Source organism: Moschus berezovskii, chromosome 7, assembly GCF_049115385.1.
Source record: "Moschus berezovskii isolate FMDL1 chromosome 7, NW_MosBer_1.0, whole genome shotgun sequence".
NCBI classification, from domain to species: Eukaryota; Metazoa; Chordata; class Mammalia; order Artiodactyla; family Moschidae; genus Moschus; species Moschus berezovskii.
The window spans coordinates 12,291,433-12,309,908 of record NC_142466.1 but is presented as its reverse complement, the minus strand read 5'-3'; the positions used below and the strand labels follow the sequence as shown (position 1 = coordinate 12,309,908).

The window sequence follows — 18,476 nt, the reverse complement described above, 5'->3', positions numbered from 1 at the left end:
AACTTAAGTAAGTCCATTTAACGTTTTGTTTTTTTTTTTTCTCCATAGGTTGCATACACATTTATTTGTCTCTGTTTTGCAAAGCTGTTTCCTTCTTTGATCTATGATCTTTTGTTACAAGCAATTTATTTCAAGTTGGGTTATATGGATAACAAGTTGAGTTACTCTTCTTTTAGAGTGGTGTTATTTGAATATGTTGTTTTATACCCTTGTCTTGGCACATTTTCACATATAACCAGGATTCAAAAGGGATTCTCTGGTGGCTCGGACAATAAAGAATCTACCTGCAATGTGGGAGACCTGGGTTGGATCGCTGAGTTGGGAAGATCCTCTGGAAAAGGGAATCACAATCCATTCCAGTATTCCTACCTGGAGAATTCCATGGACAAGAGGAGCTGGCGGGCTACAGTTCATGGGGTTGCAAAGAGTTGGACATGACTGAGAGACTACACTTCCACTTCCTTTCAGAAATCAAAAATAATTAATATAATAGGTTGCTGAGCATAGATGGGATATGTTGGCTTGAGGAGTTGGGCTTAAAAGTTTATTTTCAAAAAGCTGAAGTTGATTATTTGATAGGGAAGCTTCCCATCACAATGTTCATTTGCAGCAGGTCAAAACCTAAACTGTGTGGACTGTTAATACCTAAGTTTCTGGGTTTTCAGGAAATGGTCATTTTTCAGTTATACTTTGGACTCTGGCTCTAAACCATAGACCTAGACATGTAAGGAAAACAAATATAGTTCTGGTTATTCAAAGAAGGAGCACACTGGATATAGGAAAACATTTGGCTGTGGTGACATGACAGTTGACGTTTTCCTTGTGTGATTTACGAACAAACTGAAGGCTACTTGATGTCTTTTTTTTTCCAGCTCATTCTTGGAGCAAAAAGTGTTTCTGGAAGAATCTATGATTGTATGTATCAAATTTATCACTAAGTCAATCACATAAAGATGAGAGGCAACCAAATTTTATCACATACGGGCAGGCTAAGTTGCTTCAGTAATGTCTGACTCTTTGCGACCCCATAGACTATAGCCCTCCAGGCTCTTCTGTCCATGGGATTCTCCAGGCAAGAATACTAGAGTGGGTTGCCATGCCCTTCTCCAGGGGAATATTCTTGACCCAGGGATTAAATCTGTGTCTCTTAAGTTTCCTGCATTGGCAGGTGGGTTCTTTACCACTAGTGCCACCTTATCACATACACTGCAGCTTGAAAGTATTCTTAGCATCGGAGAGTACTCCGTCAATAAATTAGTTACAGTATAAAAATACATCAGCTTTTAAAAAAATGTCTTATGAATCAGTCTTAAAGGAATAATCAGTTATTTTTCCTGGCAGATATCATCATAACTTGTCTTGTTTTAGTCTTTCCCTATAGATCAGGCAGAGGCAAACTGACTCTAGTCTCATCACTGATGCGTTTGGTGGTAGTTAGGGTGGAGGCACAGGTTACAGGACAGTGGGGGATATGGGAACTGACCACCAGCCATGAAACTGTACTTCTTGGACTCTGAGCCCTGTGATAGGGGAGGATGACCCATCCTTGTGGCTTGTGAGATTTCCACATCAGTGTGATTTTTGTGGTAGAAAGTTGATGTGATCTCTGCTCTGTTGTCAGTTTGGAAGATACGTGGAGCAACTAGAAAGCAGAAAAATACGATCTGGTGTGTAACCTCAGTTGAAGTTAGAATATGAGTCCCAGTGCAAAAATAATGATCAAGGGAACATATATATTTGTAACATGCATTTCAAACTCTGAATTTGACCTCATTGCAAGATAAGCAATCTTTGGGTTTAATATTATGGAAACATTTTTTTCTGATTGGTTACTCAATTCTGATTACTGGTAATTTGGATAAAATAGATGAAAACAGATATTCAGTTTCTCTGAATATCTCCAGCCTTAGCAATTTTCCATGGAAATGAAGCTTTCTTAAAAATCTTCATTTTACTTATGCTTGTACTAAGTCTGCATGTTTGTTTGCTCATTTCAAAATTTTATAGTCATAGATAGTACTTTGGAGAAGGCAATGGCAACCCATTTCAGTACTCTTGCCTGGAAAATCCCATGGGCGGAGAAGCCTGGTAGGCTGTGGTCCATGGGGTCGCTAAGAGTCGGACACGACTGAGCGACTTCACTTTCACTTTTCACTTTCATGCATTGGAGAAGGAAATGGCAACCCACTCCAGTGTTCTTGCCTGGAGAATCCCAGGGACGGGGGAGCCTGGTGGGCTGCCATCCATGGGGTCGCACGGAGTTGGACATGACTGAAGCGACTTAGCAGCAGCAGCAGCAGATAGTACTTACATACTGTGTAAAAATACAACACAAGCACATGGCTGTCAATCTTTGTCACACTATACCTTAGTCAAGGCTATGGTTTTTCCAGTGGTCATGTATGGCTGTAAGAGTTGGACTATAAAGAAAGCTGAGCGCCAAAGAATTGTTGCTTTTGAACTGTGGTGTTGGAGAAGACTCTTGAGAGTCCCTTGGACTGCAAGGAGATCCAACCAGTCCATCCTAAAGGAGATCAGTCCTGGGTGTTCATTGGAAGGACTGATGCTGAAGCTGAAACTCCAATACTTTGGCCACCTGATGTGGAGAACTGGCTCATTTGAAAACACCCTGATGCTGGGAAAGATTGAGGGCAGGAGGAAAAGGGGATGACAGAGGATATGATGGTTGGATGGGCATCACCGACTCGATGGACATGAGTCTGGGTAAACTCCAGGAATTGGTGATGGACAGGGAGGCCTGGTTCATGGGGTTGCAAAGAGTCAGACACGACTGAGCCACTGAACTGAACTGAACCTTAGTCTGGAAACTGTAAGCAAGAATTTGAATGGAATCTTTGACTTTTCTTTCATTAATAACTATGAAAGATCTTATCGGGAAATCTCACAAGTCAAATCTTAAAGGGTTACTGGCAATAACGTTCCTTTATTATTCTAAAACAACCTTTTATTTTTACCACTTCACCAGTTTCATAGAACCTTTGTGATATATTAAATATGAGAAAATGGGGCTTTATTTTTAAAAGTACGTATGTTTATTTTTACAAAATAGGCAGCTTTCAAGAAAATTTTACTAAATGCATTCTGGATGCTAATGGATACATACTAAAAGAAGTGATTCTAAAATATTTTATTCTGCGAGTCCAATAGCAATTCAGTATTTTATTCAAGAGAGTAAAATTTGAATGGAACAGCAAAATATAAGCTGATAAAAGTATGCTCTTCTGTAGCCTTTTCTTTGGCGGCATGTAGAAACATGGGCAAAACCTCAGAACTAGAGACTCTTGGTGGTAATGACTGAGGATTGAGGGGTATGGAAATCTCACAAGGATGTCAGCAGTTTTTGCTATAATTCAGAGAAGCCGAAAGACTAACACATACAATTCTAAGCTTTTAAAAACAGGCCTTTCCCCCTCTTTCTTTTGTCACAGGATTACAGAGTGAATATTTTTCTTCGTCAGAAATGGAATGACCCGCGTCTTGCATATAGTGAATACCCCGATGACTCCTTAGACCTAGACCCTTCCATGTTGGATTCCATTTGGAAACCTGATTTGTTCTTTGCCAATGAAAAGGGAGCCAACTTTCATGAAGTGACTACAGACAACAAATTGTTAAGAATTTTCAAGAATGGGAACGTTCTTTATTCAATAAGGTGAGCATTCCAGTGAAACAGAGTAGTGGTTTGTTTGTTTGTTTGTTTTTTAGCTTTTAGTGAGTGTTTTGAAATGTTTGAGTAAGTGCTTTCATTGTTCCACTTAAGTTCCTATGATATACCATTTCCCATATATATATTTAATCAACATTAAGACACCAAGTTACAGATCCAGGAACTATATGAGTAATTCTTGGAAATCCACTTTTTAAAATAAATGGCCCAGGTTCTTACATCAGCCAAATTGGTGTGTGGTTTAAAGGTAAATTGAATGTAGTTTGAATCATATGTTGTGATTACATTTTTATGTGTGCATACTTTCTTTAAATATTTATACATGAGGTAATATTTAGGTTTGCTTCTCTGGGATCCATTTCCCATAAATTATTTATCAGGTGTATGTATTTTTTAAAGATGTCCTTGAACTTCTGTGGTCAATCTTTAGAAAAAGATCTAATTTACATTTTAGTTATTTACTATACATTTCTCAGAAGACCATGTAGCCTTTCAAAGCTAATACCAAAACATAGCAATAATATCAAAATATAAACATTAATAGTAACATTTCTTGACAGTTGAACTTTGGAACTCATTCAAATTCAGCTTTGCTATTTATACCTAATATCAAATACGTATAAATTCAGTAAATAGACACTTACACTAATCTACTTGAAGAATTGTGCTCCATCTGAAAAAATTCTAAAATAAAATGAATGACTTATTTATTTTACTTTTATCTTAATTTATCTCAATTTTCTTAAATTAATTTATCTTAAATTTCTCTTAATTTATCTTGATTTTCCATAATTATTTTTAGTCACTTAGTTAATTTTTTATAAAAGAACAGAAGGTTAGGATCAGAATTCATATCATATTTCTTAGAAGAGACAATATACTCTATTTATAGCAATAGGCAATTGCTTCAAAAATATGTGTATCACTAGTAACATATTTTAAAAGCATTAAGGTAATCTAGGCATTGGATCTATAGCCTGAAAGATAATTCCTTAGATTTTTACTTCTTTATTTTCTATTTTTAAACTTTTCTTCTCACCAGGAATGGGTATATTTGATTTTGAGTTCATCCGCCCAATATCAGGGGTAGTTGTTATTTTTTCCATGAAATAATATAAAATAGAAATAACAGGAATGAAAATTTAATCTTAGTACCTTAGTGATTTTGAAAACATTTTTATACAAATTTATTTTGTAAATCATGCTAATTCCTTATCCCAATATACATGATTTTCATATTTTTTTATTTCATGTGAAAAGAGGAAAGAACCAGTGAACTCTAAGAATAATAAAATTACACATTCTAAACAACAGAGAAATGAGAGATTGGGGGCCAGTGGAGGACAGAGCCTCAGGGACCTGTGGCAGTATAACAAATGATCTAACATTCATGTCATTGGAGCCTCAGATGGAGACAGAGAATAAGGTATAGAGTTACAAAAAATATTAAAGGAATTAATGGCTGAAACGTATATATTTTGAAAAAGGCATAGATCTACGAATTCAAGATACTTCCTAAATCCCAAAGATATTAATACCAAAACACATCACATGCAAACTTCTGAAAACTAAATAAAAATACTGATAATATTGAGAGCAACAAAACCTTACCTGTAGGGGAAGAACAATTGAAATGATAACTAATTTCTGATCAGAAATCTTAGAAACCAAAAAGAAGACATGCATTTTTCAAGTGCTGAAAGAAAGGAACTGGTATCCCTAGAATCTTGTTGTTCAATTGCTCAGCTGTGTCTGACTCTTGACGACTCCATAGACTGCAGCACACTAGGCTTCCTTTTCTCCTGGAGTTTGCTCCATTGAGTTGATGATGCCATCCAACCATCTCATCCTCTGCCATCCTCTTCTCCTGCCCTCAGTCTTTCCTTTCATCAGGGTCTTTTCCAGTGAGTAAGCTCCTCACATCAGGTGGTCAAAGTATTGGAACTTCAGAATATTCAGGGTTGATTTTCTTTTGGATTAACTAGTTTGATCTCCTTGCAATCCAAGGGACTCTCAAGAGTCTTCTTCAGCACCACAGTTCAAAAGCATGAATTTTTCAGTGCTCAGTCTTCACTGTGCTCCAACTCTCACACCCATGCATAACTACTGGAAAATTCATAAGTTTGATTATATGGACCTTTGTACCTGGTGAAGGGCTTCCCTGGCGACTCGGTCAGTAAAGAGTCTGCCTGCAATGTGGGAGAGCTGGGTTCCATCCTTGGGTTGGGAAGGAAATGGCAGCCCACTCCAGTATTCTTGCCTGGAGAATTGCATGGATAGAAGAGCCTGTGTCACAAAGAGTCGAACACGACTGACTGACTAACACTTTCATTTCACCTGGTGAAAATATCCTTTAGGAATGAAGGGGAAATTGAGACATTCTTGGATAAAGGAAAACTAAGAGAATTTGTCACAAATAGACCTCATGGTGCTGCTGCTGCTGCTAAGTCGCTTCAGTTGTGTCCGACTCTGTGTGACCCCATAGACGGCAGCCCACCAGGCTCCTCTGTCCCTGGGATTCTCCAGGCAAGAATACTGGCCTGGGTTGCCATTTCCTTCTCCAATGCATGAAAGTGAAAAGTGAAAGTGAAGTCACATAGTTGTTCTGACTCTTCGCGACCCCATGGACTGTAGCCCACCAGGCTCCTCTGTCCTTGGGATTTTCCAGGCAAGAGTACTGGAGTGGGATGCCAATGCTTTCTCCCCTCATGGCACTAGTGGTAAAGAACCCGCCTGCCAATGCCGGAGATGTAAGAGATGCGAGTTCGATCTCTGGGATGGGAAGATTCCTTGGAGGAAGGCACTTCAAAACCCACTCCAGAATTCTGGCCTAGAGAATCCCATGGACAGAGGAACCTGATGTGCCACAGTCCATAGCCTTGCAAAGAGAGTGGGACACGACATGACTGAAGTGACTTAGCAGGCAGGTAGGTGGGCAGACCTCCCCTGAAAGTAGAGCTAAAGGAAGTTTTCTAAACAGAAAGGAAGAAACATTGACGCATCAAGAAAGAAGAAAGGAAGCTGTCATCAGAAATATAAGTGAATATAATAGACTTTTCTTCTCCTCTTGAATTTTCTAAATTATGCTTGACAGTTGAAGCAGGAATTATAACATTGGTGTAAGGGAAAATGTCAAATAAGAAATGAAAACTTTTTATAATTACATTGGCAGAAATTAATGAGATGTAATATTTAGTGCTGTCTGAAACTCCAATACTTTGGCCACCTCATGCGACAAGTTGACTCACTGGAAAAGACTCTGATGCTGGGAGGGATTGGGGGCGGCAGAGACAGAGAATGAGATGGATGGATGGCATCACCGACTCGATGGACATGAGTTTGAGTGAACTCCGGGAGTTGGTGATGGACAGGGAGGCCTGGTGTGCTGTGATTCATGGGGTCGTAAAGATTCGGACACGACTGAGTGACTGAACTGAACTGAACTGAATGCCCTTTGTAGGCAGATACTTGCTATTAACTTTGGGAAAATGATTTATTGGGTTATGAAAAAATGTAAAATACATTTATCTTTCAACCCAACAATTCTGCTTCTAGGAATTTATGTTATTTATGTGTTCATGTGTACAACAAGACACATTTACAAAGATACACACTGCACACTGAAACAGCAACAAAAGACCCTGTATATTCACTAATGAGAACAAGGCAGAACAAAATGATAGCCCCAAATCATGAAATTCTCTTCAGGATCTAGACCTAAACGTATTCATAAGAAAATGCCTTCAAAATATCCTTAAGGTTAGAAACGTTTCATGCTTATTTTTGTTTAAAACATTCTATATATTAACCATAACAGTGTATGTAAAAATACACATATATCTGGGGGGAGTTGGACAAACTGGGAGAGCAGTGCTGACATATGTACACTTACTATATATGTGTAAAGTAAGAGTAGCTAGTGGAAGCTGCTGTATAGCATAGGGAGTGCAGCTCCATGCACTGTGATGCCCTAGAGGGGTGGGGTGGGGAAATGGGGAGGAGGCTCAAGAGGGAAGGGATATATGAATACATATGGCTGATTCACGTTGTTGTGCAGCAGAAACTAACACAACACTGTAAAGCAATTATCCTCCAGCTACAAAAAACAAATTAACATTGTTCTCTTAACTGAAAAAAATAAAATATTAAAAATACACATATATCTAATTCCATAGAAGAAGTTCAGAAGGATACCCACAATTTGTTAAAAATAACCAATTATGGAAAAGAACCATAGAATTTAGGTAGAAATAAAGGTGAGCTATAAATTTCCCTATATGTAAGTTTATATTATTTGAATTTTTTAGTAAGAGTTATATTTTATGAAGTGACTTAGCAGCAGCAGCAGCATATTTTACTTATGAATTAAATACTTATATTTTAAGTGACAGAGGCTTTTAACCTGCAGTCCTGATCCTTGACTCCTCTGTGATGTGGCTTTGTGATGGCTATCAGGGGATCCATAACAGTTATAAACAAATCAAATTTACTTCTTTTCCTGTTAACTTGAAAATAAACTTGTAGACATATAAGTTGTTTTTAATTATAAGGTGCTGTTTCATTTCAGAGATTTTGGGTGTCACAAATTGCAAGAATATATCACCAAGTAGCTTGGAAAATCATTTTGCAAAATTATAGTGTCTAGATTTGTTGAAATAACAATGTGTGTGTTTTATTGTATCCTGTACGATTATGCCTATTTAGTTGTTTATATCAAGTCTTGATGGACTTGGAAAATGGTGCCATCCATTATAAATTGCCCACATTTCCTCTAATATTTTGAGAAAAGTTATAGAATAACTCAGAATTGCATCTTTCTTCTTTCAGTATGAGTTCAGATGAAACAGATGATGTCTCTTGGCATCTAGTTTTTGTTTGCTCTCTCCTGGCTCACATGATCAAAGACTAAATTCATGTATTTTTCAGTTGTTTTTGGAAATTTCACAGGACTTTGAAATTTCAAATGGCAAGCAGTTTCTTTATTAACAAAAGTTGAGCTTGGGGAAAAAAAATCTTGTTCGATTTACAAATGTAGCAGCTGTGATGTTTCATGAGCGATCTGCTTTCTTGCTTGTTCAAAGAAAGAAGAATGTCCTGGCAAACCTGACCTATTGAACTTATCATTTCTCTGTACTTCCTCCTTAAAGCCACTAAAACAAAGAAATAAACTGAATAAGGAATGAAATGACATTAACACACAGGAAGATGAAAAGGATGGGAAATAAGAGTGACAGATGAGTGATGACGAGATATTTTAGGAAGCTTGAAAATGAATGCACTTGTGAAAACTGACTTCACAGAGATAGACAAAACCTAAGACAAAATGGGGGAACCTAAAAGGAAGAAAATAATGTCTCAAATTTTCAGAAATTTGAGATAGCTAGGACATCAGAAAGAGGGGGCTAGAAAGGAGATTTAAAAAACAAAGAGTTGAGGGACTTCCCTGGTGGTCTAGTGGTTAAAAATTCACCTTCCGGTGCAGGGGTTGTGGGTCCAATCCCTGGTTGGGGAGCTAAGATCCTCCCACATGCCTCTCAGCCAAAAAACCAGAGCATAAATGACAGAAGCAATATTGTAACAAATTCAATAAAAGACTTTAAAAATGGTCCACATCAAAAAATCTTTAAAAGTTAAAAAAAAAATCTGATGTAAACTTTACAGGAACAATAGTGAGCTCTTTATCCTCACTTTCTTGCCCATGTTTCTCAGACTGGAATCTACTATTATGCCTTCTGATCTGGGCAGAAAGCAGGAGGACAGAAAACTCCAACCAGGTTGTTCCAAGAGCTTTTGGAGCAGGGACTACAGGCACAACTGGGTCTGTCATGAAGCATCACATCAAGAAAATGAGGATACTGTGAGGTCTGCACACTGAGTGGTGATACCCTGCTCTCTGTAGAATGTCGGAGAGGAAAGGGCTACAGACAGTTGGGGAACCACCAGTGAAAAATCTGAGCAGCCATCCTGTGATGAATGAATCGTGCCATTACCCAATGAATCATCTGCTCAGTGCATTCCAACTCGTTTTTATTACCTCATTCTTAAATATAAACAGACATTGGAGGACATCCTATAATAATAACAATAATAAAAAAAGAAGAAGCAGAGGTCAGAATAAACATGCAAAGGAAATAAAGAGCAAAAAGAAGAAAATTAAAGAAACAAAAAGAAAAAAAAAATTACTCAAGAGAAAATGCAAGAAGCTGAAGAGACCATGGAAGGAAATCTCTGGACAGAAATGAAATAGGAGACTTTCAGGAAAGGAGAAATGAAGTCACTCGGGCATAGGAAAGTAGAGATAGTAAACTGAAGTGGAAAAAACATTAGTGGAATATTTGAAAAATGAAATGGAGAAATCTGCCTAGAAGCAGAATCAAGATACTGAGAAATAGGAAATAGGAAAGAAAGGATATGAAAAGCAGAGTATCTATACAGAGGTTCAATATCTGACTTGAAAAGAAATAGAGACCTCCATGAAAAATAAAGAAGAGAGCCACTGTCTGCTCTGTTTAATCATTGAGAAGGACTTGGTTCTGATAAGGAGTTTGTTGAATTAGAAGTAGTAGTAGGGAATAGAAACTGAAGTGATCATTAAAGTAAGACAGTTATTAACACTAGGGTAAATAAGCACTATCAAAGAGCTGTAATTATGGCAGAAAACTAAACTTAACTATGAACACTAATTGCATATTCACAACATGTAAACACTGAATATTAATTTCACTGTTAATTTTTACATAACTAAATTTTGAATTCTGCTGGAATGTTAAGTGTACATAGAGTGTGGTATAAGGGAAGTAAATTCTTATTTTCCTTTGTAGCAAATTAATAGGAAACTTCACATATTTAAAAAATCCAGCATAACATGATAGCAATTTAGATACAGAATGTAAATATCAATTTACAAGATACAGATTTCCAAAGAAGGCTGCCTCTGAGGAGCTAGAACTGAATTGAGGGTAGGGATGGGTGGGGCAAAGCTCTTTTACACATGTTTTATGTAATATGTCAAGCTTCTAAATGACATCCGTGAATTACATTGATACCTTCTAAGTAAACTATATTAATAACTTCTATTATAATTTTAATTATGTTGATAATTTTTCTTTTCTTTTTTAACATGATTTTTACTCATTTACTTGCAAGAGAAGAATTCTGCATTTATGTCAAATTTTTTTAAAAAATTGGAGTATAATTGCTTTACGACTGTGTTAGTTTCTGCTGTACAACAAAGTGAATCGGTTGTATGTAAACATATATTCCCTCCCCTTGGAGTGAAGTGCTTTTCAAGTGAAGGTGTTGGGACAAGACACATGATTTTGGATTGTCAAGTTTGGGATTTGACTTTATTCTACTTATAAAGTTAGCTTATTATGTACTTCGTGGGTGCTGACTGCAGACACAGGTCTCTGGGATCAGAGAGAGAGGAATGAGTTACTCACTGCAGCCAAGCAGCAGGCACCTCTGCACATGTGTCCAACTTCCACATTGTCCTCAGGCCTCGTGGGAACAATGCAGCAGACACAGATGGACACAAACATCCAGGGATCTGCCACACAGTTGTGGAACACTGAGACTGGGGAATCCACTGCTTTCATAGCAAGCTGCAAGCAAGCCTTCTCTTTGTCCACGGGAATGTGATCTCATCTCTCAGGAGGAGCAGCTACACAAACAACCCTGAGAAATAAATGTTTCAGGAGAAATTATCGTCAGGGCCTTCCATTCTCAGTAGACTCAACAGGAGGTAAATTTACTTACTGGCTGTGGTTTGGGACAGGCTCATTTTTCTTATATGCATGATGGTGAAAATATTTTCAATTATCTATGTAAATCACCTGGATAGTGCCGGGCATACAATTAGCACTAAAGCTTTTATTTTTATCTTTCTGAAGAGAAAACAACCCCTCCCCCCAAAGTTTAAATTCTGGTTTCTTCCAGAATCCATAAATGAGCAAATTTGTGGACTTTTGCAAATTGTCAGTCTAAGCCTTGGTTTTATCACTTGTGAAATGGGAATGGTAAATCCTCATCAAAAGATAATGAAAGCACATTATTGGTAGTTCAGTACTATCTACTGCTTCCTTTACTAATACTGCAAATGCACACTAAGACATCTATTTATACTGCAGAAACATGATTGTATTAACCATCGGAGGCCTGGCGTGCAGTGATTCATGGGGTCGCAAATAGTCGGACACGACTGAGCGACTGAACTGAACTGAACCAGGAAGAAATTTTACCTCAAAAATACCATGCACAGCAACTTGTCAAAGATAGTAACATAATTTCAACTTTTACTTAAGCTAACTGTGATCACAGTTCCATATACTCAAAGCTATGGTTTTTCCAGGAGTCATATATGGACTGGAGAGTTGAGGGCCAAAGAAGACTGAGGGCCGAAGAACTGATACTTTCAAATTGTGATGCTGGAGAAGACTCTTGAGAGTCCCTTGGACAGCAAAGAGATCAAACCAATCCATCCTAAAGGAAATCAACCCTGATTATTCATTGGAAGGACTGATGCTGAAGCTGAAGCTCCAATATTTTGGCCACCTGATGTGAAGAGCTGACTCACTGGAAAAGACTCTGATGCTGGGAAAGATTGAGTGCAAGAGGAGAAGGGTGTGACAGAAGATGAGATTGTTAGATGGCATCAGCAACTCAATGGACATGAGTCTGAGCAAACTCCAGGAGACAGTGAAGTACAGGGAAGCCTGGCATGCTGCAGTCCATAACAGGACTTAGCGACTGAACAACAATACTTATTATCACTCTTTCTTTGAAATTTGGTTGTGAAAGAATTAAAGATTCCTTATACAAATTGGAAGGAAAGTTATGACCAACCGAGATAGCATATTAAAAAACAGAGACATTACTTTGCCAACAAAGGTCCATCTAGTCAAGGCTATGGTTTTTCCCGTGGTCACGTATGGATGTGAGAGTTGGACTGTGAAGAAAGCTGATCGCTGAAGAATTGATGCTTTTGAACTGTGGTGTTGGAGAAGACTCTTGAGAGTCCCTTGGACTGCAAGGAGATCCAACCAGTCCATTCTAAAGGAGATCAATCCTGGGTGTTCATTGGAAGGACTGATGCTAAAGCTGAAACTCCAATACTTTGGCCACCTCATGCGACGAGTTGACTCACTGGAAAAGACTCTGATGCTGGGAAAGTTTGGGGGCGGGAGGAGAAGGGGACGACCGAGAATGAGATGGCTGAATGGCATCACTGACTCGATGGACATGAGTTTGAGTGAACTGCGGGAGTTGGTGATGGACAGGGAGGCCTGGCGTGCTGTGATTCATGGGGTTGCAAAGAGTCGGACATGACTGAGCGACTGAACTGAACTGATACAATATGTACTTATTTTTTTTAATTAGTCATTAATTTTTAAATAAAAAAGCAAACTTATTTCAATGATTCTTTTAAAAATTTTTCTAAAAATTTATGTTTAATTGAAAGATAATTTCTTTACAGAATTTTGCTGTTTTCTGTCAAACATCAACATGAATCCGCCGTAGGTATACATATGTCCCCTCCCTCTTGAACCTCCCTCCCATCTCCCTCCCCATCCCAGCCCTCTAGGTTGATAGTCTCTGTTTGAGATCCCTGAGACATGCAGCAAATTCCCGTTGGCTGTCTATTTCACATATGATAACATTAAGTGTCCATGTTACTCTCTCCATACATCTCACCCTCTCCTCCCCTCTCCCTGTGTCTGCAAGTCTGTTCTTTGTGTCTGTTTCTCCATTGCTGCCTTGCAAATAAATTCATTGGTACCATCTTGCTAGATTCCATATATATGCATTAATATATGATATTTATCTTTCTCTTTCTGACTTACTTCACTTTGTATAATAGGCTGTAGGTTTATCTACTTCATTAGAAATGACTCAGATGTATTCCTTTCTGTGGCTGAGTAATATTCCTTTGTGTATATGTACCACAAATTCTTGATACATTCATCTGTCAGTGGACATTTAGGTTGTTTCCATGTCCTAGCTATTGTAAATAGTGCTGGGATGAACATTGGGGTACATGTGTATTTTTCGATTTTGGTTTCCTCAGGGTATATGCCTAGGAGTGGGATTGCTGGGTCATATTATGGTTTATATTCCTAGATTTTTAGGGAATCTCCATACTGTCTTCCATAGGGGCTGTATCAGTTTACATTCCCACCAACAGTGCAAGAGGGTTCCCTTTTCTCCACACCCTCTCCAGCATTTATTGTTTGTAGACTTTTTGATGATGGCCATTCTGACTGGTGTGAGGTTATGCCTGCCTCATTGTAGTTTTGATCTGCATTTTTCTAATAGTGAGCAGTTTTGAGTGTCTTTTCATGTGCTTGTTAGCCATCTATATGTCTTCTTTGGAGAAATGTCTGTGTAGGTCTTTCCACTACTTTTTATTGGGTTGTTTGTTTTCCTGGTATTGAGTTGTATGAGCTGCTTGTATATTTTGGAAATTAATGCTTTGTCAATTGCTTCATTTGCTATTATTTTCTCCCAATCTGAGGGTTTTGTTTTCACCTTGTTTATAGTTTTCTTTGCTGTGCAAAAGTTTTTAAGTTTAATTAGGTCCCACTTGTTTACTTTTGTTTTTATTTCCATTACTCTAGAAGGTGGGTCATATAAGATCTTGCTTTGATTTTTGCCATCGAGTGTTCTGACTATGTTTTCCTCTAAGAGTTTTATAGTTTCTGGTCTTATATTTATGTCTGTAATCCATTTTGAATTTATCTTTGTGTATGATGTTAGGAAGTGTTCTAATTTCATTCTTTGTTGATGTTTTTTTGGATGCTGTTTATTCAAGGGAAATTGATTTACAATGCCATAAAATGCTGTGAGGATGTTTTGCATGTATTTGATTATGTACAGTCTTTCGAAAAGTTGCATAGCTTATATCAGCTTCTTAAAGGGACCATTAACAAGACTGAGATTGCACAGGTGATGGGTTAATAAGCTTTATGATCATCTCTGTAATCAGAGGACAACAAAACTCCAACTAGAACACTAGTTCCAATCTTACTTCTAGTGCTCCAATAATCTGATCTCCTGAGAGTTGTTTACTCTTTATAGAATTATTCATGATGAAATATCAAATCATCCAAGTAAATATGTAAAATCCATGGACAGATTTCTTCTATTTTCTAAAGTTTAATGACTAAATTTCTTTTTGAACAAACCATGTATGTCTTTTACTTTAATAACTCATAGTGTAAGAAAATCATCATTTTTTATGTTACAGAAATGCACATTTTCAAAGTCATATTAATTAGAGTACTCATTTTCATGAAAAGCATTATAATGCCCTTGAAAGGCAGTAGACTTGAAGGTTAAGGGCATAGAATCTACAGTTAGAATCTCAGAGCTATTGATTCAGCTCCATCAGTTTCTGTTTTACATATCAGGAGAGTTAAGTCTTAATCTCCTCATCCCTGAGTAAAGGTAACGTCACTTACCTGTAAATTCATATTAAGAAATAAATGAAATAAGGCATATCAGTTCAGTTCAGTTCAGTCTCTCAGTCGTGTCCGACTCTCCGCGACCCCATGAATCACAGCACGCCAGGCCTCCCTGTCCATCACCAACTCCCGGAGTTCACTCAAACTCATGTCCACAGAGTTGGTGATGCCATCCAGCCATCTCATTCTCTGTCGTCCCCTTCTCCTCCCGCCCCCAACCTTTCCCAGCATCAGAGTCTTTTCCAGTGAGTCAACTCGTCGCATGAAGTGGCCAAAGTATTGGAGTTTCAGCTTTAGCATCAGTCCTTCCAATGAACACCCAGGATTGATCTCCTTTAGAATGGACTGGTTGGATCTCCTTGCAGTCCAAGGGACTCTCAAGAGTCTTCTCCAACACCACAGTTCAAAAGCATCAATTCTTCGGCAATCAGTTTTCTTCACAGTCCAACTCTCACATCCATACATGACCACGGGAAAAACCATAGCCTTGACTAGACGGACCTTTGTTGGCAAAGTAATGTCTCTGCTTTTTAATATGCTATCTAGGCTGGTCATAACTTTCTTTCCAAGGAGTAAGCGTCTTTTAATTTCATGGCTGCAATCAGCATCTGCAGTGATTTTGGAGCCCCCAAAAATAAAAGTCTGACACTGTTTCCACTGTTTTTCCATCTATTTCCCATGAAGTGATGGGACCAGATGCCAAGATATTTGTTTTCTGAATGTTGAGCTTCAAGCCAACCTTTTCACTCTCCTCTTTCACTTTCATCAAGAGGCTTTTGAGTTCCTCTTCACTTTCTGCCATAAGGGTAGTGTCATCTGCATATCTGAGGTTATTGATATTTTTCCCAGCAATCTTGATTCCAGCTTGTGCTTCTTCCAGCCCAGCGTTCCTCATGATGTACTCTGCATATAAGTTAAATAAGCAAGGTGACAATATACAGCCTTGACGTACTCCTTTTCCTATCTGGAACCAGTCTGTTGTTCCATGTCCAGTTCTGACTGTTGCTTTCTGACCTGCATACAGGTTTCTCAAGAGGCAGGTCAGGTGGTCTGGTATTCCCATCTCTTTCAGAATTTTCGACAGTTGATTGGCATAGTCAAAGGCTTTGGCATAGTCAATGAAGCAGAAATAGATGTTTTTCTGGAACTCTCTTGCTTTCTCCATGATCCAGTGGGTGTTGGCAATTTGATCTCTGTTGTCTCTGCCTTTTCTAAAACCTGCTTGAACATCTGGGAGTTCATGGTTCACATATTGCTGAAGCCTGGCTTGGAGAATTTTGAGCATGACTTTACTAGCATGTGAGATGAGTGCAATTGTGCGGTAGTTTGAGCATTCTTTGGCATTGCCTTTCTTTGGGATTAGAATGAAGACTGACTTTTTCCAGTCCTGTGGCCACTGCTGAGTTTTCCAAATCTGCTGACATATTGAGTGCAGCACTTTCACAGCATCATCTTTCAGGATTTGAAATAGTTCAACTGGAATTCCATCATCTCCACTAGCTTTGTTCATCGTGATGCTTTCTAAAGCCCACTTGACTCCACGTTCTAAGATGTCTGGCTCTAGGTCAGTGATCACTTTATCGTGACTATCTTGGTCATGAACATCTTTTTTGTACAGTTCTTCTGTGTATTCTTGCCACCTCTTCTTAATATCTTCTGCTTCTGTTAGGTCCACACCATTTCTGTCCTTTATTGAGCCCATCTTTGCATGAAATATTCCCTTGGAATCTCTAATTTTCTTGAAGAGATCTCTTGTTTTTCCTATTCTGTTGTTTTCCTCTATTTATTTGCATTGATCGCTGAGGAAGGCTTTCTTATCTCTCCTTGCTATTCTTTGGAACTCTGCATTCAGATGCTTATATCTTTCCTTTTCTCCTTTGCTTTTTGCTTCTCTTCTTTTCACAGCTATTTGTAAGGCCTCCCCAGACAGCCCTTTTGCTTTTTTGCATTTGTTTTCCATGGGGATGGTCTTGGTCCCTGTCTCCTGTACAATGTCATGAACCTCCGTCCAGAGTTCATCAGGCACTTTATATGAAGTATTTAAAATACTGCCTACCACACAGTAAGCAAAAGTATTACCTAGTATGATATTACAGATTATATTTCAATGCTTATAGTTGAGGCATTTGTCCTTATAACAGTACATTTAGAAATATTAAAAACTAATAAAATACTTATCATTTGCAAATAAAGCCTACAGTGGAGTCAAAAAACCTTTTTACAAAATACTTCAGTTAATGGTTGGGACCACTTACTCTAGGCAATCAAGCAATGCTTGTTTGAAAATTCGTAATACCTTGATTTTAATGAGGTGAAATGTTTAGAATAGATTACAGTCATCATCTTTTTTTTTTTTTTTTTGACATTGCTGCTTAACTAAGCCAAGATGTTTTAAGGGAAAATGAAAGAAACACACATCCTGTTTGTGTGTCTTATTTCAGAAAAGAGAACTCCATGTCCTCTCTTACACAGTATTTCTTAAACAGTAGAATGTGATTAATTACATCTTGAGTTAGTTTTCTTTTGATGTGGTCAGGACAAATCTTTAATTTATATGTTTTAATAAAGAAATACAGGATCACACTCACCAAGGTGACACATATTTTCATCCCTGGGCTGTTAAAGAAGCTATTGTATTATACATTAAACAAAAAGAAAGTCAACAAATGGATTTTTATTCAGGGTATGATTTATGACAGAAATCCTACAAACAGTGTTTTTCTTTGCCAAACAATTCCTTCCAAGTATCTTTTTTTTTTAAAAAAAAATTATGCAATGTCTATTTTTTTTTTACACCAGAAAAATAGCAAAGAGATGAATTTGACATCACATGCATGGTGAGAGCCTGGAAAAGATTCTAAGAATGCTATTTACTTCCATACAAAAGGTCACAGAATAAATTCTCTAAGCCAATATTTGAAACTGGCTGGCTAGAGATTCTTGGATGTTTGGGAAATTAATGAGTGTACGTTCAAATTGTACTTGTGCATATACTTCTAATAAACCTTTCCACAAGACAGAGAACATTGTGTCCAGCAGATTTTACAATTGCATTTTAAAGAGAGAATTTTGCAGATGGACAGTATCACACTTGCAGGATCACTTAATCTAGCTGAGTTAGGAGAAAATTTGCTTTTGAAGAATCAATTCTGTGGATTCTTTTAGTGTGCTATGGACTCTTACTTGAATGAATTGTTAGATGATCCCCTGGGATTCTTAAAAATTCAGCAACTTCACCCTCTGTCAGCTTATGCCTCTCAAATGATGTCACTAGGACCCTACCGAGAGTATTTACTGTCAGATGTACATCATTATAGCTTTATGTC

At 37.8% G+C, this 18,476-nt stretch overlaps 1 protein-coding gene across 2 annotated transcripts in view; it reads left to right on the top strand.

Moving 5' to 3' along the window:
• The window catches only part of GLRA3 (glycine receptor alpha 3), a 193,396-nt gene that overhangs the window by 88,650 nt on the left and 86,270 nt on the right, over positions 1–18,476 (top strand). For both annotated transcript variants that reach the window (XM_055427827.2, XM_088837643.1), the window contains exon 4: positions 3,450–3,673. In XM_055427827.2, the coding sequence (XP_055283802.2) occupies positions 3,450–3,673 (224 nt within the window). The remainder of the gene's footprint in view (positions 1–3,449; positions 3,674–18,476) is intronic.